This window comes from Ambystoma mexicanum, chromosome 4p, assembly GCF_040938575.1.
Source record: "Ambystoma mexicanum isolate Mex_15411 chromosome 4p, UKY_AmexF1_1, whole genome shotgun sequence".
Lineage (NCBI taxonomy): Eukaryota > Metazoa > Chordata > Amphibia > Caudata > Ambystomatidae > Ambystoma > Ambystoma mexicanum.
In genome coordinates, this window is record NC_090927.1 from 203,818,468 (window position 1) to 203,842,679 (window position 24,212).

The following is a 24,212-nucleotide window of genomic DNA, read 5'->3' on the forward strand; positions in this document are numbered from 1 at the left end:
TAGTGGGCCAGCTGGGAAGGATGTTCTTAGTTTCTCTTAATTGATACCGATTAGGAGCACAGTCATAACCAGGCAGGTGCCCCAAGTCGGTTACTTCACAACATCCGGAGTAAATATGTAAAACATGTAGCAGGTCTGTTCACTCCATGCCTCGCCACAAGCCTGCGACGGCCTCCCGGTGGCATGAAGTTGGCTGGGTATTCACAGGTTCATTTCTTGACAATCAGATTGAATGCCTGTGTTAACGCCAAACCGGTGTGGGTGGAGGTGTTTGCCTCACCCTAATAAAAACTGTCCCCAGTCCTGCTATTTCTAGCACATATATACAGATGTGCATTTTCTTTTGGTTCACATATGTTTATTGTGCAAGGGTTCTTGCTTTGTTTAAGGCTAGATGTTTCTGCTTGACTGCTTTATGTTCTCCCTCCATTTTTTGGTAATATTCTTTGTATGCTATCCCGCTTTATTTTACCCAACTTTTCATTGTATCCTGCCAGGACAGAGGCAACTGTGATTTGTCAGAGTGCTCCTAGCGTGGAATTCTGGGCCATTTTCTTGCTCAGGATTTCCCAATCTTTTGAGCCCTTATTAAGGACTGTGGATGGAGTCGGATTAGGGTCCTTGCCTTTGCTTAGGGCTGAAAGGTTTCCCATAACGATTAAGGGCTCCTTTTTAGGAGTTCTATGACTTTCAAATGAAGGGCTCGAGTGAATTCTTGACACATTCGGTACTACCAGCTCCACTGTACATGGTTGAGTGATTTATCTGAGGCGGAGGAAGACGTTCTTGGAAAGAGACCTGAAGTAGCAGGCAATGCGGGAGGCAGCAAGTGCAGGGCCTGCATAGCTTTGGAGATCACCAAAGGAAATTGCCTTGAAGAATAAATGGAAACGTCATCCTCTTGCTCGGACATATCATTGTCTTCAATCTTCCGAACCTTCGACAGGGGAGCACTAAGGGGGAACATTGGCAGAACGCTCCACTGGAGACAACTCCTTGCCTGTAGGTTTTGAAGCTAAAACCTCCAGACACTGTTTCTGACGTACCATATTGCATGACCACATTAGTGATGGACCTAACCAAGTCCACAGAGTGCACAAAAGGGCCCCTTGTAGGCACTTCCTCTGATGAGGCCATAGGGGACGTAGATGCATCAACCAAGGACAGAATGTCAGCCATGGTCAAAGGAGTCTCCGAAGTATTGACAGTGTTGTGGTACACACGTGCAACTAAACTAGTGATAAGGCCTAGCTGACATGGCCGTGGGGCAGAACTCACTTCTTCAGGGATTTATTCTTGGGAGGAGTTATAGTCCGGAATCCAGCAAGAGAGCTATAGCTTTTGTACCCAGATGGTAAAGAGGAAGCAAGCAAGTGGTGCACAGGTGCTACCCATTAACTGGATGCATGTTTCCCTGGCATGCTGCGGAGAATGATGATTCCAGATATCCATCTCTGCAGCCAGAAGGTAACTACCACCATGAAGGTATGAACCATATAGAAAAGAATTCCAATTTTGCCAAACTTGCCCAGAAGTATCAAGGCAACTGATATAAACAGGGAAACCACGCAGACACCATCAAAGCCATCTGCATTACATTCACACATGCTTGTAATGGACATGCAGGACCCATCAAGCCTCACATATCAGAGCTTTGCACTCCAGTCATGTTGCCCTCAATGGAATTTCCTGGTTGTGAATAGCTTTAACTAAGGGGGACAACTAAAGGTAACATGTTTACTGAGCATTCGGCAGTGGGATGAGGAAAAGTAAAAGTCTGATCAACTGCAATGCATGCAAGAATAATTACTTGAGCTTAGACAAAGATTTGAATATCTTACCTGCAGGCAAATCGAGTTCCACACCAACCCATGTTCCCTCCTGGAAGTCTGTTGGACCAACATATCGAATGGTGCCAGTCTTATTTGAACCAACAGTGACATATTCCCCCTCTTTAAGCCAATCGAATGTTTCAAGCACTTCCCCCGAGTTAGCGCTCACTTCTGATTGGTCATCTACATCTTCCAAGCCATCATTGTGCCATGGCTCATCTCGGTTTGCTTTGGTTGTATCACTCTTTCCCAACTCATCAGAACTTAAAGTACCACCTGGCTCTTCTCCCAACATCCGCGTGAAAGACTTCAGTTCTGACGTCTTCACTTTCTGAATTTTAAATGGAGATACTGGTGCCTTGGGCTGTAACAAGAGATTGGGATTAAGGTGCGGTTTGGAAGCAGTCAATTCCAATGCAATAACTGTCTTGACAGGGTCCTTTTTGGTGACAGCTTGTCCTGTGGCAGTAGCGTGTTGTTCTGCTGTAGAAATGATGGGCCTCAGTGTCACTTTCTCATTCTTTGGAACAGAGTTAGGCTGGGAACCTGTCTCAATGGTTGGCATAGATACATGGTCTGGTCTCTGCTCTTGACTGGTGGCGACCATCACTCTCATTCCAGAATTGGAGTTTAATATGTCTTTATCAGTTACTTGATCACTTTCTGTAGGTCTTGTGTCAGGAGGAATAGCAAACGTGCTCAACTCTTTTCTATCGGCTTCTGAACTTGGAAGAGAATCCAAATGTAAGGACACGCCGGCACTGTCATCTAGTTGATGCCCCGACGTCGACTGCATGAGACTAGCAACTGCTGGTGGAGAGCCGATCTGACCAAGGGAGATATCAGAAGCTGTCATTGATGCTTCAGAAAGGGTTGCTGTTGAAACACTGTGGGAAAAGTAGCCACTTGAAGATTCACTAAGTGGGCTGGGGGGCCCTTCCTGGAGGTCCTGACCACTGGTATTGACCATTGGTTTCGGGAAAGGCACAGTTTGATGTTCCTCATGATTCTTTCCGAGGAGCACCGGTATTTCCGATGTGCCATTCACAGCACCATCCAGAGACATCTGAAAAATGTAAATCAACAGTAACTATACGTAAAGTACAAAATGAAGGTATTCATTATTTAGGGCAGTTTGCCCAAGTTAACTTAAGGAGAAATGTGTATGTATTGTGCATTTGTGTAAATTTTTGGATTTCGCCCAAGGCAAAAGATCAACAAACCATTGTCAAGACCATATCAAAACACAACTGGCACCCAAAGATGAACCCACCAAATAACGCTGTAGGGATGTATAATCAACCTATTGAAAAACAAAAACGGACAAATCTGAAATGAAGCCATTAGGTATTTAAGGTAGGAAGATGACCACTGCTAGGACTCGCTGTCAAAATTCATTTGGGAGTCATTCTAAAATGAGACTGCTAAAAGTTTACCTTCCAAAGGTTAACTGCCTAATTTTAAATCCGAATCAGTCTACTTTATTTTCTCCAGAGTTTTCTCTTTTTATTGTGGGGTGGGAGGTAGAACTCCTCTCTTTATCCTGCACTGTCCATGTTCTCTACTTACCTCCGTCTGTTAAATAAATAAAAATAATAATAATAATAATGGTTTCCCAAACCTTATAACCCTTAGCTTACCCTATTCCTCATTGTGCCATTTTCGGTCTGAATTTTATTTGACCAGGTCGAGCTTTGTACTAGATGAGCTTCATCAGTCCCAATTTAGATGGACTTTCTTTTGGATATCAACTTTTGTACCCGTTACTTCCTGCAATGGACGGTCCCACCGAAAGTCACTGGTTAATGGCTACATTTGGTCAAGACTTGCTATGGCTATTTAATTTACCTCGGTCTTCTGCGCTATGCTATTAAACATGCAAAGCAGGCAAAACGTAATTGCTAGGCTGCTCCTCAAATAGCTACACAGGTATCAGTTTCACCCGCACAGTCCCAGATACCCACTGGCTTCCAGTGGCCGCTGCATAGAATTTTAAAAGTTGTGCGTCTTTCATAGATCCTTCTAGGACACGGCAGATTTATCAAACACCTGCCCAGCTGCCATTTGCATTCTGGCATAAAAGGTCTTGGGCATACCACATTCACATTATACATCTAAAAAGGGTTGGTGGGCAATCTTTCTGTGCAAGCTGCCAAACTGTGGAATAGCACCCCTATCTATCACCATAATGCCCTTCAAGAAAATTCAACGAATTTTTATATTTGCTGATTTCCCCGGGTTGTGTTAACTTAGAATCTTGAAATGCTAATCACAGGGCATACACAATGTCTTTGCTTGCACAATAAAATAGTGCCAGACCAGATTTAACTTTATTAGAATCAACAGTCATCACACGATGAGGGTGCAATATTTAAAGAGTAGCTATTCTATGGTAACGGCTGGGGTCACGGGCGGTACGATATTCACTTTATTGTAATCAACAGTGAATGAGACTACATGAATGAGAACAGCAGACCGTCTCGGGTTAGGGCTGCCATCATGGTGCAGTTGCTTATTTGCATAATCAGGCACACAAGCTAGCAGTTCACCGGTGGCAACCCTGGGAGAGATGGCAACAGAGTGCCTTAGGCAAGGACCATTCTTTTACCAAAGCTAGCAGACTTAGACAATAAATAAGCTTGTTTGCCTGGTATTTGAATGGAGAAAGTGGGCAGCCAAAAAAAGCTGGTGTTGCTGGTGCCCAATACTGTTTTGTGGCTGGCCATGCACTATGCTCTGGGCTGCAACAATAACCGCACCTCCCCCTCCCGCCAGTGGTAGTTTTGGTACATGAAAGAGAAAAGCGGCTGCGTGCGATTCTTCCATCTGTGTAGCATTAGCCTTCAATGTCGGCCATGCTGAAGTGAAGGGGGAAGGTATTTGTGGTTGCAATGCGACAGTTCAGTAAGACCTACATGGAAAGTCTGTTGATCTAAAGAGCGAGATCATGGTTGGGCTCAGTCTCGATTGCCATAGCTACATTCAAAAAATAAGAGAGGCTTAGACCCAATGTCAGATACTTCTTTAAGAGTGTTCTAAATCCTTTGCGAGACACATGGAGGGATGGTACAGAACAAAATTTGCGAGGAAGAGTCGCACATTCCGACGAGACTTGCAGTGGGGTATGAGGTTTCTTAAAGGAAGGAATTTCAAAGCAGTGCAGAATAATATCAAAAATGTTTTACAGATCTTAAAAAGTACTTTTGTGAGTACACGAGGTAATTGGGCAGTTACTAAGGCAAAAGAAAAATAAAAGAAAATGTTCATGAGACATGCACTAACCAGTGCTCTTAGCCACTGGAGTGCTTTGGTATACTAAGAAGCGCTATCCCAACGTAGTCTGAAGGTCAATGCTCTGGCTGACAAAAAAGCAGAGGATGCATTTGCTGCACAAAGGAATGGTCACATCAGTCATCCAATATCCTGGATCAATCCGAATCCCAAGGTCAAACCAACGCTGCGTACATACTCTTCTATGCACTGCCCAGACAGGCAAAAGCTACCCAGCTCACACAAGTACCTCTAAAGGTGGGCAGTGGAAGGAGCAAACTGAACACGCTTCTCTGTATTTTGCGAGAGATGATTTGTGCTCCTCCGGGGACAACCATTCCCAGCTTGAAATGCAGAATGTGTCTGGGCTGGGACGCAGCAATGATCTAATGTGCGTCGCCTCCATCATTTGGCTTCATTTGCAGGTTTGATGGATCACACATTCCTATGTCATTTGCCAATTCAAAATCCTTTTGCTCCAAGTTCACTTCCACCCCACTCGCTTGTTCTCTTTCAGGATATCAAATTAACAGCACCTCCAGAGATTAACAGCCCATTTCAATGATATATATCTCGACCGCAAAACTTACTAAACCCGAGAGATCAATATTGTTTGCCAGCTTGTGTACTCTAAAATATTAGGGGCTCTTTAAATCATTCTTTACCATTTGTATTTCTGATACTGCTTAATACAGCCTCATGAGTGAGAACATTTAACTAATTCAGGCTGAGTGAACCATAGCAATGAAAGGAAGTCAGCCCCTGTACGGCCAGTAAGAGATCTCAGTGAAGTGAATTGTCAATGCAGGGGTAGGCGCCTGACCCCTGCAGAGGGGTTGCAGCATCTCATCCATCCCAGGGTGATAGCACAAATACCACTGAGATGGAGAATGAAACCATTACAAAGTGCCAGGAGACGTTCAATTTGAGGTGTGTAAAAGGAGGGAGTTGGAAGATTGGGGTTGGAAGCCCGTGGCTGAAATGTTTGCGGGAGAAAATACCGAAAGTAATTTTTCCGAAAATAACTTTCGGTCTTCTCTCCCCTGAACATTTCAGCTATTGCCCTTGCCCCCACACACCTACTTAACGTATGGCGGTACACTTTGCTGTGTGACGCTGACTCACTGTGTCCCTGCAACACCTGTTTGCATTCACTTCCGTGATCGAAAACCGGTGGTGCAGGGTCCTTTCCTTTTTTAATTTATTTTTTGTTTTACAGGACCGGCTGCGTGGGGCAGGGGGCAACTCTGCAACCCCCCACTCACAGTATAGTGAACAAGGGTGCAGAGGACACTCCCACAGCCGTTGACATCAAAAGGGGGATTTAGTTAAACTTTTCGGCCGTTCAGAATTTTCAAATGGCCGAAATTCGGCCACATCTCCCAATCAGGATTTTAAGCATTGTCTTTTTGGACATTTCCAAAAGGAGTATACTGCGCCAGCTCATAGTTCCTCCCTGCTCCCCACTAACATTTTCAGGGCACACGTTCCTGCTCCCAGGCTCATCGCTTCACATCAGCAACAAGAGACGATTTATTCTATAGTGCAGGCATCAAACAACTCCATTTACATGCCATAGCTATTATTGGCAGTTAACAAATGAAGAATATATTCCAAACTGAAAAGACTGATTTGATGGCTCCCAAAACTTCAAAATGGCTCTCTGTTTCCTTAAGAAAGACAGCATGCAAAGTAAAATTATAGAAGATGTGTAGGAAAGCTAGGGCTACGTAGCAGCCCGGCATCCATTCCCATGGTAATGGTATCAAGAGTCAATGAAAGAAATGAGCAAACTCTGATCTAGGTGATGGGCAATTAACTTGCAAATTATAACTGATGATCTACTAGCAGTTCTTAAACATTACACATTAAGTGATAAAAGGTTATTAAATGGGTGTCATGGTTGCAACTCCAAATAGCAAAACCTCACGCATTAGGAACCATAACTGATTAATGCAACCATAACTCACCCACCATCATGCACTGCTCAGGATGCCTCATGTGTTTCTAATTGCCCTTGGAAATTGGGTCTTCAATTACATTTCACAGCGGTTTTAGGCTGTTTAGTGTTAGCCCGCAAATCCATTTTAAAGTGACCCATACCAGCTTGGAGTACTACTATTTTACCTTGTACTCTTTTTGTAGCTCATGTCCTGTCCCAAGAGTGCAAACGTGCATGTTCTGTCCCAAGAGTGCAAACGTGTATGTCCTTTGTTTTGGCATGTGTGGTGCAATGTGCAGTTTATGGCAGCAGCCAAGGTATGATTGGAGAAGCTAGGCGACTCCTAGCTCATCCACCACACTGAATCCGTTGGTTGTCTCCATGACCACCAGTCTGGCGTGAGAGCTGCCAGAGGCACAGAAACTGCTCTCCTGAACACCTGTGAAGATTTGCTCTCTAATCTCGATTCCAATTCTCCTTCTGTTCTCCTCCTTTTTGACCATTCCTCTGCCGTTCATACGGTCAATCATGCCGCCCTTATAAATGGGATCTGTAATACCCTGGCTCTGGACTGGTCGACCGACGTTCCCAGGTCCAACTAGGCACTTTTCTCTCCTCCATCTCATTCTCCACCTGTGGTATCCCTCAGCCCCTCTAGCCCATTTGATCTCCGCCTTCTCTCCCAATTGCCACACAGATGTGCAGATGCCACACAGCTCTCCTACAATTTTCCCTCCTCTGCCTCCTCCTCTATCATTCCTGACGGTCTGTTATTCAGGCATGGTGCCCTGCTAACGATCTCTACCTTAATGCCAGAAAAACTGAGATACTTCTCATTAGGACACCAGCTCCCTCCTTCCCTCTGGCCGCCCTCCATGGGCACCCTGCCCTCACCCTCCTGTGAGACATAAAACCTCAGTGTCATCTTCGACTCCTCTCTCTCCTGCTCTGCTCTCCTCACATCACAGACCTTGCGAAGGCAGCTCACTTTCAGCTGCACCTCATCAGAGGCATTCTCCCTTTCCTCCAGAAGCTCAATGTCTCCAGAGCTCTGGTCCTCTCCAGGCTGGACTACTGCAACGGCCTCTTCCTCAATCTGCTTAACTCCTCCCTTCGACCATTTGCACTCATCTAGAATAGAACTGCAAGACTTATCCTTGGCCTGCATCGCTCCAGCCCTAAAATCTCTCCACTGGCTCCTGGTTGCTGCGAGGATCAAGTTCAAGACCCTCTGCATCATCCACAAGGCTTCCTGGGACCTTGCTACATCCAACTCCCCCTCCCCTCCCAAATAGCAGTATCCAATGATATTTTCGAGTAGATACTACTGAAAACCTTTTTTAACGAATTAAAAACACTGAAAAAAGACAATTTAAAAAAAAAGTATATATGAGGGTGGGGTAGGGAGTACAACGGGTAGGGAGGGGTTTGGGATGGGGTTATAGACATAGGGAAAAAGGGGATTGGGGGACCCCCAAATAAAATAAATAAAAACAAAAAATATATATTTATTCTGTGTTTCAGACTCGTTAAAAAAGTTTTCTGATTAAAAGATTTTTTGAAAATATCACACGGGGCCTAAATGCCTGCCTGCTAGAGCCCTTCGGTCTTCTAGCTCCAACTCTCTGCAGAACAGATGCTTTTCCAAACAGAGAGTGGGGGGTAGATCTCTCTTCTGCAGGTTCCTCCCTCTGGATGCCTCTGGAATAGCCTCCTTGCCCCTCTCAGACTTGAGCCGGATCTCCTGAAGTTCCAGAAGCTTCTCAAGACCCTCCTTTTCTCTTCCTTCTTCCCTCTTCCCCCTGCCCCTGCCCTGCTAATGTCCTCCTCTACTTCTGGAATGGCTGCTGGTTCCTTCAGATTCTTACAGGGCAGCAGGTCCTCCTCGATCAGTCTTCCCCTGCACTTGCCCTTCCACGCTCCCTCCCCTTCCACTTGCCTGGCTGGGCTTGTTGCCCCCTCCAGTCCCATTCCTCGCATTTAGCTGGTGGACCGTCTGCCCCTGCACTCTCTGCCTTCCCCTGGCCCTGTCCACCTGGCTTCCCTTGGCATTCTCTTAACCCACATGCCCTCCCGCACAGACCGGCACTTCCCCCTACCATGCACTTCTTGTTACTGCACTTGCATGATCTGCATGATCCGAATGTCACAAGGCCTAGTAGGACAGATTTTTGTTTGTCTGTCCCATCACCCCCACCCCTTTGTCTTTTTGTGCCTCATAAATACCCACTAAAATACAAAGTAAAAATAATTGCTCTAGAAACCAAACTAAGGATCTGTGAGGCGTCTGATATTACACAGTTCATCTAAAACAGCCACTTAATAACCTTTTAACACTAAACTTGCATTTTTTATTTTTAAGGACAACCTAATCAGAACATCCCTTTAATAAAGGAACAAGTAACTTACCTGTAACTCTCGTTTTCCAGCATGGATTCACATGCTCATAAATATTCCCCGTCGCCAGGCTGTGAATGCTTGGTAACAAAAAACTGTTCAGCTTTAAGCTAAAAACTGCATGTCGCTTGTATAGCCTACTGCTGTCACATTAGGACATACTGCATCAACCAATGACACCCGTCCTCCTACGCTCCACCCTGGTGGCCATCTTCAGATCTGGTCCCGCATGTAAGTGGCAGTAGGAACCAAGAAGAGCCAAGAGGGGAAGGAGGGAGGGTTTGCATGTGAATCCATGTAAGACCCATGCTAGACAAGAGTTACAGGTAAATGATCCTTCTCCAGCATGGGGTCTTGCATGGATTCACATGCTCATTAATACGATTACACAGCAGTACACTTAGTCAACCACAGGAGGTGGAAAAGCTCAACAGAAGCAACACACTTACCCCTGGAACAGACCCACCTCATTCATGCAAACAGGTTGTGATGCCCCGCTTGTCCGACACAAGATTCCTCCCTGGAATACCTGTCAACACAGTAGAATCTCGTGAAGGCATGGGTAGACCTCCACATAGCAGCCCTGCAGATATCCAGCTGGAGGATACAAGAGGGGAACGCGGTCATCAACGCTGGCTCTGGTGGAGAGGGCTATCAGCCACCCTGGTAACGGCCTGTTAGCCAGCTTATGGCAATGCATGATACAGCCATAGAGTCACCTGGAGATGGAAGCCTTGGTGTCCCACTGGTCCAAAAATGACGAAAAGTTGAGAAGTTCTTCGAAAGTCCTTTGTGTGTTGATTATAGAACTTCAAAGCACGCACAACCTCCAGTGAATGCAAAGATCTTTCAGCAGGCAAATAGGGAAAGCTCATTTTGGGTGAAATCAGTTATCCCAGTTTATCTAAACAGGGTGGTCTTCATCGGACTTTGAAGGTTTTGTTATTCTTCTCTAGTCGTAAACTCAGAGGTAGGGAGTTTCATCTCTGAGCAGCCAGTGTTTGAAAGGCCCTTCCTAGACATTTCGCACTTTTGAATTAGTGGGAGTTGAGTCGCAAATTTGGTGAAGCGTAATGCCGGACTTCACAGGTAGTCAGGTGCATTTTAATACAGGTATTTATGTACAATGGATGCAGTTTTGTGCTGAATTTGGTCCACATTGGGAAGCCAGTGCAGAGGCTGTCTGCCAGATGAAATATGCTCACACCTGGGGATGGTCTTGATAAAACGAACGGCATTGTTCTGCAGAGTTTTAAGTTTATGCAAGCACTTGGTGTTGGCCATCAATAATAGTGCATTACAATAATCCAGGCGCCTTATGATAATGGCACAGGCAATAGAGCCACAATTGGCCTCCAAGATATAAGGTTTGATATTCCTTAAAGGTTTTAGGCAATAGTGGCAATTCCTTGACATGTAGTTTGTTTGAGTCTCTCCACCTAGAGAAGTGTCAAAAAAACACACCCAACCTTTTTACTTTGCTAACCAGAGGAATGGAACAATACTCCTTGTAAAAACTGGCGTCTTCCTTGCATAATTTGGCCCTGGCGATGCATTTCCAAACAAGAGTAACTCAGTTTTTGCTCTGTTAAGGCAGAGCCAGTTATTGGTCATCCACCGTTCAATGGTTTCATTGATGGTGTTGAAGTTCAGAACATCCTGATCATAGTCACAGCTGATTTCTACTATCAACTGGCCATCATCTGCGTAGTTTGTGAATAAAGATACTCTTCTCCTCCAGGATGCTACAAAGGGGTCTGACATGCAGATTGAATAGCGTGAGCCAAATGCATACCCCCTGCGGAACCTCGCAAAGGATTGGAGAGGACTTAACTAAGGCACATTCCCAGCATACAGAGAATGTCTGCTGGATGTGAGTGATTTGACACAGCTGGTAGATTCCTATATCTTTAAGAGTGTTTAACAGGCGTCCGTGATTCAGCAGATCAAAAGCTGCGTATAGATCGAGGAGGACCAGTAGCCCGAGCATGTTGGTCTGAAAGTATATTAATGCAGTCTCGGTATTATGGTTACCTCGAAAACCAGACAGTTTTCCTGTGAAATACAAGTTCTGCCTCACAATGAGCTTGTAGTTGATCATCAATGCTTCTTCTAGTGATATTCCTTCCTTATTCCGTGTGTCATGGAGCCACTGGTTGAAATCACCCACTACTGGAACGGAGCAGTTTGGGCCAGTTATGGATTTTAATAACTGAATTAGGCTCTCATTGAAGTTTCCCTTTTCACAAGGTGGGCGGTAGACTACTATAAGATCAAAGATTGCAAGAGAGCCTGTATTTTCTTAACCCGCCTGGCAGAGTTGATAGCCACCAGGAAGGCGGTCTTCCAAGACAGAAACTTCAAATAGGCCTGATGCAAATGGGGGACCCCCCCCCCCATCAGTTTCGACAGCACTGCATTCAGTTCCCATGCAGTGGCAGGAGCCTTCACCGGAGGGAATGTTCTGAAGAGGCCATTGAGGAACTCCTTAACGAGCCTGCACGATCACAGGGAGAGCTTGCCTGGAGCACAGGTGTACTGGGAAATGGCAGCCAGGTGTATCTTGATAAATGCATGGGCAACACCAGACTTGGCCAGCAAGAGCAAGTAAAGAAGCTGTAGTACCGTTATGCACAGCAAAGAAATCTTCTGTGACTGACACCGCACTGTAAAGCTCTTCCATTTTTGCTTGTAGCAGGTAAGAGTAGATGAGTCCCTGGCCTTGGCTGGAAGTTCCATGCATTCCGAAAGCAGGGAGAGGTGTCCGAATTCTAGGGCTGCAGGAGCCAGGCTGCCAGGCTCAGAGGCGCTTGGGCCGTGATGCAGGATCGACCTTCCCTCTCAGGAAAGTAGATATGGAAGACGAGGCTGTTTGATGGCTGGAACCACCAACAGATGGAGAATGTCCGAGTACCAGATCTGCCTGGTCCACGCTGGTGCAATGATGATCATCTTGCAATGATATCGTTCAAATGTGCTGATCACTCGTAGCAACAGAGGAATCAGCAGAAAAGCGTACAGGAAGAGGCCCTCCCAAGGGAACAAAAAAGCGTTTCCCAGACTCCTGGCTTGAGGATACCTGCTGGCAAACTTTTGGCACTTTGTGTTGGCAGCTGTCGCAAAGAAGTCAACTTGAGGGTGACCCCACTCGTTGGAGACGAGACACTTGTGCTTGTTGGAGCTCCTACTAGTGGTGGGACCGCAGCTCCCAACTGAGTGTGATGCTGTTTTAAATGCCTGTTGGTGAAATGGAACGAGAAACATCCATCGTGCAATGGCCCAGTGAGACAGATTCTACGCCTCCAGAGAGAGAACGGGGGAGAGCATCCCATCCTGCTTTCTGGGGTGAAACATGGCAGTGGTGTTGTCCGTGAAGACTCGTACCACCTTCCCTTGGAGCGGAGGTGGTTAAGACTTGAGCCCAGAAAACTGCCTGTTGATGTACTACTCTTTTTCCTCTGGGAGCCAGAGGCTTCTGGCACAGGATTGGCCTGTGTAGGCACCCCAACCTTCCAGTGGTGTGCGTTTGTTCTGACTGTCTAAAGATATGCAGAGATCTGAAAAGGAGCACCCAGCGAGAGATGAGGGCAATAGGACCATCAGAGCAGGGCCTGATGGAATGCACAATTGAGAGCGTTCTTGTCGGTCCAAGTTCCCATGACCGGTTTCCATCTGGCGCCAAGAATTCCTGAAGTGGTCTCATCTGCAGCCTGCAATGAGGAACCAGATGAATGCAAGAAGACATCCCCAAAAGGGACTTGAAGGGCCAGACTGTCGCAATCCTGGCCGTCGACAGCCACTGAACCTTCCCCAGGGTGGCATTTCTTTGGTCTTCTGAGGTTTTGTCAGACACATGACTGTGTTGAGCCGGGTAACCCACAAAAAGTGCGTTCTGAGACGCCACCATGCCGGATTTGGGATAATTTATTGCGAATCCCAGAGAGGTTAGGGTCTCCATAGTTTTAGCTGTATTCCTTACTGCCGGGTCACAAGAGCGGGGTCGGATTAGCCAGTTGTCCAGGTACGGACACACCTAGATCGCATCCCGGTGAAGAAAGGCTGCCTCTGCAGCCAAGCACTTGGTGATGGACCCTTGGAGCTGATTTCAGGCTGAAGGGCAGTGCGCCTTGAATTGGTAGTGTCTTCCTTGAACGACGTACCCGAGAAACTTTCAGTGTTTTGGATGAATGGGGGGGATGTGAAAATATGCGTCTTCGAACGCCAGGAAATCCCCTCTTTCCAGCAGCTCGAGCACGTGCTGCAACGTGATCATCCTTAACTCCTGGGATTTTAGGATCTTGTTGAGACGTCTGAATACCAGGATGGATCTCCACCCTCTGGACTTCTTCAGAACCAGAAAGTCGGAACGCAGCAGTCCACAAAGTGCAAGGGCAACGGTGATAGCATGGTCGTAGGCCACCTTGCTTTCGCGAAAGATGGACAAAGCCTCTGCCTTCTTGTCATCCGGGTGGAATTTGAGTATGTGGCCTAACGTGTACCAAAACTCTCTGTAGCAACACGAGAGAATGGCGAAGGCGTTGGCAGCTTTGATAGTGGACGCTGCAGTCGTAGTGATGCATTTATCTGCAGCATCTAATTTCTTTCCCTCTTGATCTGGCAGGACGGTACCAGACAAAGACTGGTTTGACAACCTATTCCTTGCTGCTGCCGAGCCCACAGAGCCAGGTGTAGGATGGGACCTGAGGCACTTGGGTGCAGCATCTGGGACTCTGTATTTCTTCGCCAAAAGCCCCTTCTTTGGCGGCACGTAGTAGGGGTTTCGCATCACTACCAAGCCGCCCTCCAGCAGGGGAACAGCCAGGGACCCCTGGGGAACACCACAGGTAGAGATAGAGAAGAGGAAGGAACCAGGTTGAAACTGGGAGCAGCGATCAGAGAGGAAAGAAGTCAGCCACGTCAGGGCCTGACCGGTGATACCCAGGTTATCACAGAGAGGATTGATCAGGATGGCATGGTTGACCATATCAAAAGGCAGAAGAGAGTTCAAGTAAGATGAGGACACAGGGGGTGTTGGAGTCAAGGTTGGAGAGCAGGTCTTCGTGGACGTTCAGGAGAGCAGGTTCCGTGCTTCTGGCAGCTCTGAGGCCAGACTGATGATCATGGAGACAGCCAACAGATTCAGTGTGAAGATGGAGCTGGGAGATGGCCAGCTTTTACAGGAGTTTGCCCGGGAAAGGAGTGATGGAGATTGGGTGATAGTTGGCCGGCCAAGACGGGTCGGCAGAGGTTTTCTTAAGAAGAGGGTGCACAAGGGAGTGCTTCAGGGGGGAAGGGAAGACTCCAGTGGCGAAGGAGTGGTTGCAGAAGTCGGCCAGGGCAAGAGCCAGGGAGTCAATGTGGTCCTTGATTGTTTTGGAGGAGCAGGGGTGAACCTGTTTTGACGAGACTTTCATCGATCAGACTTGTCTGGAAACCTCGCCTGGGGAGAACAGGGGAAAGGCAGAGAAGGAGAGAGGAGAGGTGGCTGAAGAAGGGCCAGAGGAAGAGCAGGGAGTAGAGGGAGAGTAGAGGGAGAGAAGGAGAGCGAGAAGGAGAGCGAGAAGGAGAGCGAGAAGGAGAACGAGAAGGAGAGCGAGAAGGGGAGCGAGAAGGAGAGAGAGAGAGAGAGAGCGAGAGAGCGAGAGGACAGGATGTCCTGAGTTTTAGAGATGAAATGGAAAGCCAGTGCCGTGCAGAAGTTCTGGGAAGGGACAGGAGAGGTAGAGACTGCGGCAGGATTGGCCAGTTCCTTGCAGATTTTAAAGAGCTCAGCTGAGTTGTTAGATGCCGCAGAGATGGCGGCTTGGCTGTGGGCTCTCTTCTTGATGCGGACAGAGATCCGGTATTGCCTTTGGAGCAGGCGGCAGGCCAGTTTGTCATAGGATGTACTAGAAGCACGCCATTTCCTGTCAGCCACCCGGCACTCGCATTTGAGGGTAACGAGGTCTGAGTCGTACCAAGAGTTGCACTTGGCTTTGGGCTTCAGGCAGATCCTCATGACAGGGGCAAGAACATAAAGAGTATCAGATATAGCAGAGTGGAGCATGGAAAGGGCTGTGTCAGGGTGCGAGCCAGACAAAGGGGGATTTGGGGTGAGAAAGTGGTGGCGAATGCCTCAACTGACACGCGCTTCATGGGTCGGATGACCGAGAAAGTGGTTGGCAGTACTGGAGTTGACTTAGCCTGGGGGGTAGAGAGGGTGAGATGGGAGAAAAGGAGAAAGTGATCTCTCCAGGAGAGGGGAGTGGTGAGAGGGATTGAAAGGAGAAGATCCGAGGAGATCAGAACATCCAGAGTGTGCCCTGCGGAGTGAGTCGGGTCAGAGGGGAGAATAGCGAGTGAGAGAGAGTCGCAAAGGTCGCAAAAATGTACAGAGGAGGGACAGGAAGCATCCAGGTGGATGTTGAAGTCTCCAAGAGGAAGAGTTCAATGGTTGAGACCAGGAAGGAAGAGGAGAGGTCCGGCCACTCAGTGAGGAAGGAGGAGATTGAGGTCAAGTTCTTTCAGAAGGCGGCAGATGTCAGAGGAGTGTTTGCCAGCTGAGCGAGAGTTTAGAGTGGCAATATGGAGAAGGTTGCCGTCCTTGAAAGACTTCCGGGGAGGGGTACAAATCAGAGGTATGCCACGCAGGGGTGTGAAAGAAGCCCGAGTGGGGGCAGAAAAGGAAGGAGGAGAGGGCAAGGTAGCCAAAAGGAGGGAGCAGGGGGAGGCAAGGGAGCCGTGGAGGGAAGAGAGGGGACAGCAGGAGAAGAAAGGAAATTGATGAAATGGAGGAAGCGTCTATCGAAGAGGAGAACGTTGACCTGAGGGTCTTGGACAAAGACAGAGCCATTCACATAAACATTAATGATGACCTTAGAGGAGTGGAAGGAAGTCAGGAGGGCATCCCACCGAGTGCCACTATTAATGGGAGAAGAAGAGAAAGGAGAGAGCACAGACCATATGAAGCGTCCATAGGTCTGGCTAGGGAACAACAAAGAGGATGTCTGTGAAAGTTTGCCTGGAGGAGGCACTGGTATAGGTGTCGGCGATAGGGAGGGCTGGGTTGGAGAGCAGGATGTCTTTTTTAAACTTCTTCCTACCAGATTTAGTGAGGAGAGCAGGATAGTCGATAGAGAAGCAGTTAATAAAGATGGGAGAGACAGAACACCATAGAGTAGGGAGGAGACAGGCGGAAGGGAGTGGGAATGAGAGAACACTAGGAACGGACACAGGGCAGAGTGCAAGCAGACGAGTGTTAGGCAGAAACCTGTGCAGTTCCCTTGGGGAACACTGCAAAAGATTTAAGACTACAGGTATAGCAGTAAACCCACTTGGTAGCAGTCCGCACCACCCAGATTTACCTGGTAGCTGTGGCTGAGCAGTCAGACTTCCCTCAAGAAGAGTTAGGCAGTATGTAAAGTATACACAATAGGTACTCAAATACAATAGCACAAGCAAACACTGACCAGAGCTTGGTTTCAAAAGTATATAGTTATTTATTTATTAAACACACATAAGTTGAAATCACTCTAGCAAAATATAGTAAAAACACTTCAAACACAGTTATAATGAAGGCAGTTCCAACCCTTACTCCTATCTAGACAACTCTAAGTTAACACCACATAATCAAAACAGAGGTGAGTGCTTAACGTTAGATGACACTCTAGTAGGTTCAAGAAAGGGATAAAAAGAAACAGAAATGGGTTAAACACACCACTCTAAGGTCCAGAACACTTGCAATAGGCTCAAAGAAGCACAAAGTCACAGGTGAGCAAAAGTCACTAGGCAGGGCCCACTCTTAGAGTAGCCGGAGCGAAAATGTGCCCAAGATCACACTGTTATTAGGGATTCAAAGTCTTGCAAAGAGTTAGAAAGAGTTTAGAGTGGCTTAGAAAGTTTAGCCAGGGTGTCCCAGGCACTCCCAGGGTCGAAAGCCGGGGGCTAAATCTACCCCGTACAGTCGGTGGCAAGGGAAGCCAGGCGGAACACAGTACCTTAAGCGGAAAGGATCCTCCAGCGGTGGCAGTTGTTCCAGGCAGTGGCAGCAAGGCTCGACGTCGGTCAGGGGAGAAGAAGTTCTCGCTGTAGAGCAGAAGAAGAAGGTCGTTGCACTGCCCGGGAAGAAACCAGCCGCGGAGTCCTCCGGTTAAAGGGTTGTACTGACTTTCGCGGTTAGGGGTAAAAGTGTGGTATTCCGGTTGCCGGGGTGCTTGGCACGGGCAAGGCGGCCACGAGATACCTCGAGAAGCGAAAAGAAGGTGAAAACTGGTTGTCCCCACCAGTCAAGGGAAGGAGCCACTCCGTTAAGAGTTCTCCTCGGTCGTCGGGAAAAGTGGTGAGACGGTTCAGCAGGGCTCCACCGGGTGGTGTCGTCGAAGCAGGTCGGCTCAGCTCTTCCCTCGTCGGATTCTTGGTCCTGTGGCGACTTCTGAAGTTCCAGTCCCCAAAGCCCTGCTTTTATGCAGCAAACCCCCATTCACCCAGCCTAGCTGTCACTCAAACATGCTAAGTGGTGAGCCGGCCGGCTCACCACTTGGGCCAATCAGGACGGAGTGCGACTTGAGTTACCAAGGTAACTCAGTCCAGGGTGCCTAAATCCCCCTCCACCCCTCCTAAGTACCCCAGACAGAGTGGCACCACTTTGGAGGGCTTCTGTGGAGAAGCCCGCCAAAAGTGGAACAAAGGGCTCCACTTTGGGTCAGAGTTACAGAGGTGAACGCCAACGCCATTTTAGAATCAAGTTTTGGCAAAAAGTCCCAACCGGAGTTATAATAATAAATATATAAACCGGCGGTATGTTTAAGGCTACCGTAAATAAATAATTAAATGTGTTAGCCTAAAACAATGGGAAATCCCATAGGGAAATATTCGCGGTCGAATATAAAAAGTAGTTTTCACTGCCACCAGCCAAAACTCGATCAGGGGGGACGGAGACGTGCCCCCTCGACTAACAGACCCTGGGGCAATCGAATTGCCCCAGCCAGTACGTCCACAATATGATGGTTTGTACTGGTTCTGTTCAGGATTCAAGACTAGCAAAGTCTTTGGTGACTTTACATGCCCTGGGAGACAGTAGTCAGTCCCAGGGTATGGAGTCTATGTTGGGGAGTCCCTAGGACACCCCTGGGTCACGGCACAGAGGGTGTTGTGTAACCCATATCACAAAAATACATGAGGCCCTATGGAGTAAAAGACCCCATAGCCCATTCAACACAAGGTTTAACCAAGAAAACACACTTCAACATGTCCAAGAGTGAGGGTAAAAGAGTCTCACTCTTGGCAGGAGAAAAAAAGAAACCCCAGAAATCCAGCAAAGCTGCTGGGGGACTCACTAGGTAGGGAAATTCAGCCCAAACAGAGAATTCTCCCTAACAACGAGACAGCCAGAGCAGACGAGAAGCTGACAATGGGCAAGGTAATTGGAGTGAAGATTTAAGTACTGACACAATGCAATTTTCAAACAGGAGAAAAAACACCTACATTTGAGAGTCCTGAATAGTGGGGAAAAAGGCCTAGGTTTCACAATGCAACTTTAAATACGGACACAATGCAATTTTCAAACAGGAGAAAAAAACCACCTACGTTTGAGAGTAACTATAAGGACAGGATTGCGAGGTGGAGGAGGATCCCTGCCTAACGCGGGCCTTGGTAGACACTACAAACTGTTACAGGTCTAGCAGTGGAAGAAATAAGCCAAAGTACAGAGGCGGAAGACTTACCTGCTTCATTTTTAAAACACTTTCATCAACACTGGCCGACTGCACCATAATTCGTGGAACAGGCTGCGAAGAAGAACAGATAAAATAATTGCAAAGTTGACCCAAAGACTTGTACGTTTGCAAGCTGACAAAATAAGACAACTTAACCACCAAGATGGAGACAAATCCAATCCCTCCCCCACAAATTTGGCAATTCCTTGTAATGACACTACCTTATATGTCTACAAAAAGCATGTTTTTCTTTATGTGCATAATTCAGGGGAAGCCACAGCTTGGTGTTCCCAAGTTTCGTCTAGCCTTAAAGTGTCCCTTTACTCACTGTGTTGACTACATTGCCACCCTTTCTCTTGCCTCAGGCTCTCTGCCCACCACAACTGACCAGATCACCTAGGCTGTTGGTCACTGCAACGCCAGTTTGCATGGGTATCTATAACCATCGAACAATGCCATGTCTTCATTTCAAGGAGGCAGGTTTTGGGTGGGCAGGGTTCAATATGTTGGGTCCCTTTGAGAAGTGGTTTATCTTAAAACTGGCTGCTGGCATTCAAAAAAGCAACCAGATGTCTAGTAACGGGGAAAAACCACTACCAGTATAACACCTTTCTAAAATGTGTAGTGTCGAGAGCTGTTATGATCGAAATCTCAAAGGCTACAATATACAGCACAGGAAAACTCCATTACAAAGGTGAAGTAGCAGTCAGACCACTAACAGAAGACACTTTGTTCCCTGCAGTGACCACCATATTTGCTATGGCCAACAGCTCTTAATGCAGATGGTAATCCTACTATAGTATGCTTTGCAATAACCTTTCCATAAAGGAATGGTTTGGTCAAAAATGTTTATTGTCCCTAAGGGTCGGCCATGTGTTTTTAAGCCTAAGGCGCACGATTTTAGAAAAATTTCCTATGGACCTTACCCGAGTTTTCGTCCATTAAACGCACGCGAAAACAGGCACCAGGGCGCTGCCATTTTGTGATAATCCCATCACTTGCCCCATCGCCCTGCCTGACCTGATTTTGCGGCACTAAATCATATACCCCACCCCTGAGCCTGTCATCTGCAGCCGCGTACCGCCCATTTCACAACACCAAAGCACGTCTCGTGTCAACAATCGCTGCGCTTCACCTAATGACGTGTCGCCATGGACACGGCAGGAAACCTCTTTACTCAATAAGTATAAACAGACCGTTTCACAACACACAACAGCAGATTTTCGATTCCATTCCTCTCTCTGTGTTACTTTGAGTATTCTGTGACTCGTTTCTGTGCTCTGGTCAGCTACCTTTGTTGCTTGTAGCCCATGTGTACAGATACCAGTACTACCGCTATAAATTATTTTCGTTTGTTTACCACACAATGGCTACAATAATGCCCTACATATATGAGCCCGAGTATACCGAGGAAGAACTACTGGAAAGGGAAACATGCGAAAACGATGGGGCTTCGGACGGCAGTTGGCAGGACGAATCAACGGATGAAGACACTGGACCTAGTCGCATGGACGGTGTTTCCACCTGGTGCACATGCAATCGGTGCAAGCTAATGCCAACCGAGGACGAGAACTGCTGCTGCTGTGAAAACTCGGGATGGGTGGCCTACATTTCGGAAGTCGAGTCACGGCCGCAATGCATCACCGAGCTGCCAGACTTCAGGGCAGTCTGCCTCACACGGTCCGTGTTGAGGATAATGATGGTGCTTATGCACGAACTTCGCGCAACTGTTCGTCCTCGTAATCCGAGTAACGAGTAAGTATACTCGGCTTGTGATGCCACTCCAATTTCATGGTCTTCTACTATATCCAAAATTACATATACATATTGTTAACGCATGAAAGTCGTTCAATAGTGTGCAGTCTCTAGATAGCATTTGTCCAAGCAGAATGCCATTAGTTACAAGAATTGTCATTGACAACAAACGTTTAATAAACTTATCTTGTTCATTTAAAAACAGTTTGTATCATTCTTTTTCACAGGTGGTACCGGTGGTGGCCTATCGTTCCTTTACATGGTGGCTTCACGGGAGGCTTGGACACCGCGTTCGAAGAGTAATACCCGCCTGTGCCGTTCGCGCCATAAGAGAAACTTTCCCGAGTGACAGCGGTCAGTACAGGGGATTTTTCCTTGCTGTGCTGCAACCTGACCTGTACAATGTGTTAAGTATTGTATTTTTGTGCCATCAAAATAAGATACAAAAAAACCCCACATATTTCAACAACGGTTGTTTCGAATTTTTAAAAATAATTGAAATGTGTCTCCATTCAAGGATGGACGTCAGACATCTGTGCTCCCAATGGGTGAAGGTCAGGTCGCTGTGGAGCGGGGTGGTCACTATCTAAGCTAACATAATATATTCTCAATAATGCATGCACTAAATAACACTTGTTCAAAGTCTTTCAGTAGGTTATGTTTCTATAAAGGTCACACATATCTATACTGCTGTCATGATGCCTACCCCCGGAGCACCAGGCCAGGCCCAGCACCCCAGAAGCAGGCATCATGCCCTCGGGTAAAAGCCCAGCGGCCCCTTATAGGGGCTCTTTGGACTCAGTACTGGCGCCTTTGGCGCCAGGCTCATGTTGGACATCATTCCTGGCGCCATAGGCGCCAGGCTCATAAAGGGAGGTGTTTTGTGCACTTACCTGATGCAGACCATGCTGCACGCTTCAGGCCTCCCTGAGACCTGAAAGGGACTATTTTTTCATAGGGACTATTTTTTCACTCGGGCATGGCCAGGGAAGGATACGTACCTAGTTGGGGAAGGATACATACCTGGGACTTCTTTGGAGGCTATTTAAGCCACGCCCAGACAGCAGCTCATGCTTCGCGTTGTTCTGCTTCCTGCAGCTTAACGCTCACCGTGTCTACTCCTGCTCCTGGACTCCAGCCACGCCCACCTCAAACCTGGAAGACCTGCAAGGAAGGAAGAGAAGAGAAAGGTGAAAACCAAGGACTATTTCAAACTTCTTACCTGCATCCGGAATCTTCTCGCCAGCATCCCTGAAGAAAGACTTCCATTTAAAAGCATCCCGTTGCTCGCTGCAGTACCACGCTTCACTCACCTGTCCTCGAGACATCTCCCGGCTCCATCGCAGTTGTCAGCATCGGACGTCACATCTCTGCACGTAGGGGAGAGAGGAAGAAACAAAAGGTGAGCAGAAGGAACACAGAAGGAAAGCCTGATTAACATCCATAATACTTACCGGCTTTTCTTTCACATTTCGGGTCGGCGCCGCCCCGTTGGCAGGTACCGTACCCCGGCCCCTATGGGGAAAGGACAAGAGACATTTCTGGGGAATGATGAGGACATTTAGAGGGATTGCCCTCATCACTACTCACCTCGGCAGTTTAACCCCTCGACACATCGCCTTCATTCTGCACCTGAAATAAAGGACAGATCACAGGTTAGAAAGACAACATAAAGGGGGCCTCACTTGAACTTTGAACTTTCATACTTACGGCACATCGCTCAGGAAAGTCAAGTGGATTTTCCAGCGCCATTCTGAAAACCAGTGAAGTAACTGGACGAACGCGCGCCCCTGCACCAGAAGCAGGATGGAGAGTTCATCCTTCCAAACCATAAGGTGAGCTTAAACCGGGGTTTGGAGGAAGTTCGAGAGGAACGAAGGGGGTAAGGGGGGAGCTAGCACACTATTCTGCAGACTGTTAATCCCCTTTCTCATCTGCAGAAGGATATTCCTACGGGCCAAGCAAGCACGATTTGGAGGTCCTGTCCAATCGGTGTTCCGGGTCCTGCGCATCACGCTAGAAGAGGCCACAGCAATCCAGACTAGACCAGCGCCCCCGTGGGAACCAGGTTAGCGTTACAGAACGCGAAGCCTCCCTACAAATTCCCACCCAGGCGCTATGGAAACTTCCCAATTACTGGGGGAATTACGGGCCTTCAAGAGACTAGTGCCCTCAGGAGGGAAGTGATTGTAATAAAGGATAGAGCTGATGACCTGGCTAGACAGCTTTTGCAAGGTCAAGCTGGACAAACTCCTTTACCCGGTTCCGGGGGGAACCCCGCTCCTGTGGTCGCCAGTAACCCAGTGCAGATGAATCTACCTGGAAACATGCCGCTGGCCCCACCTGAACGCTTTGCTGGGGACCCCAAACGATTCGCCGTATTCATGAATCAGTGTCGTTTGCACTTCCTATGCAGACCTGGGGCCTTCCCTAATGATCAGACCAAGGTAGCCTTTGTGTTGTCATATCTCAGCGGCTGTGCTGCCGATTGGTCAGTCCCACTGGTAACTCAAGATGACCCGATTCTTCGTGATTTTCAAGGATTTCAAACAAGCATGGAAAGGTTATTTGCTCGACACTACCAGGGACAGGCTCTGGATGACGAACTTCTATCTCTGCGACAGGGCAATCAAGACCTTCTATCCTACATTGCAATCTTCAATAGACTAATTGTGGAAACTGGTTGGCCAGAGGATAAAAGAATCACGTTATTCTATTGAGGTCTACGTGGAGAACTTAAAGATGTCCTGGGACAAGTTGTAAATCCGCCCCAAGAATGCACTGAATATATAGACTTAGTGGTCCAATTGGATCACAGGCTGCAAAACAGAAAAGCAGATTGGTCCAAGTTTGAAACCCGGGTGTTGGCCAAGACCCACGCTAACCCCAAGGGGGCTGATGGATCGGAGCCTATGCAAATCGGAGGGGTTAAAGGACCCCTAACTCAAAAAGAACGGGAAAGAAGACGACAGAATCAATTATGCCTTTATTGTGGGTCCTCTGGACACTTTCTACGAGATTGGCCGGTTAAGCCGCCCTAGAAGGTGGTAGGAGCCGCTGATAAAATCCATGGAAACTCTGTATCGGGAAACGACCACGCCCGGCAAGCGTAGGGGTCCGCTTGCCGAGCTTGAAAACTAACTCTCAGACCTCGCATTTCATTGTGCCAATGGTCCTCGTAGATCCGGAACAGCCTAAACGGTTGCATGCTATAAAGGCATACATCGATAGCGGGGCTATAGGAAACTATGTGGATCGAGAATTGGTCTCTAGGATAAACCTCCCTCTGCATCCTAAAACCAACAAAGATGTCATCACCACAGT

General features: G+C 47.6%; 1 protein-coding gene across 1 annotated transcript in view; it reads right to left on the reverse strand.

The window, feature by feature from the left end:
- The window catches only part of KIF13B (kinesin family member 13B), a 1,451,009-nt gene that overhangs the window by 24,091 nt on the left and 1,402,706 nt on the right, over positions 1–24,212 (reverse strand). The window contains exons 38-39 of the mRNA XM_069605712.1: positions 19,143–19,205; positions 1,842–2,898 (exon numbers count right to left, since the gene is read on the reverse strand). Of these exons, the coding sequence (XP_069461813.1) occupies positions 1,842–2,898; positions 19,143–19,205 (1,120 nt within the window). The remainder of the gene's footprint in view (positions 1–1,841; positions 2,899–19,142; positions 19,206–24,212) is intronic.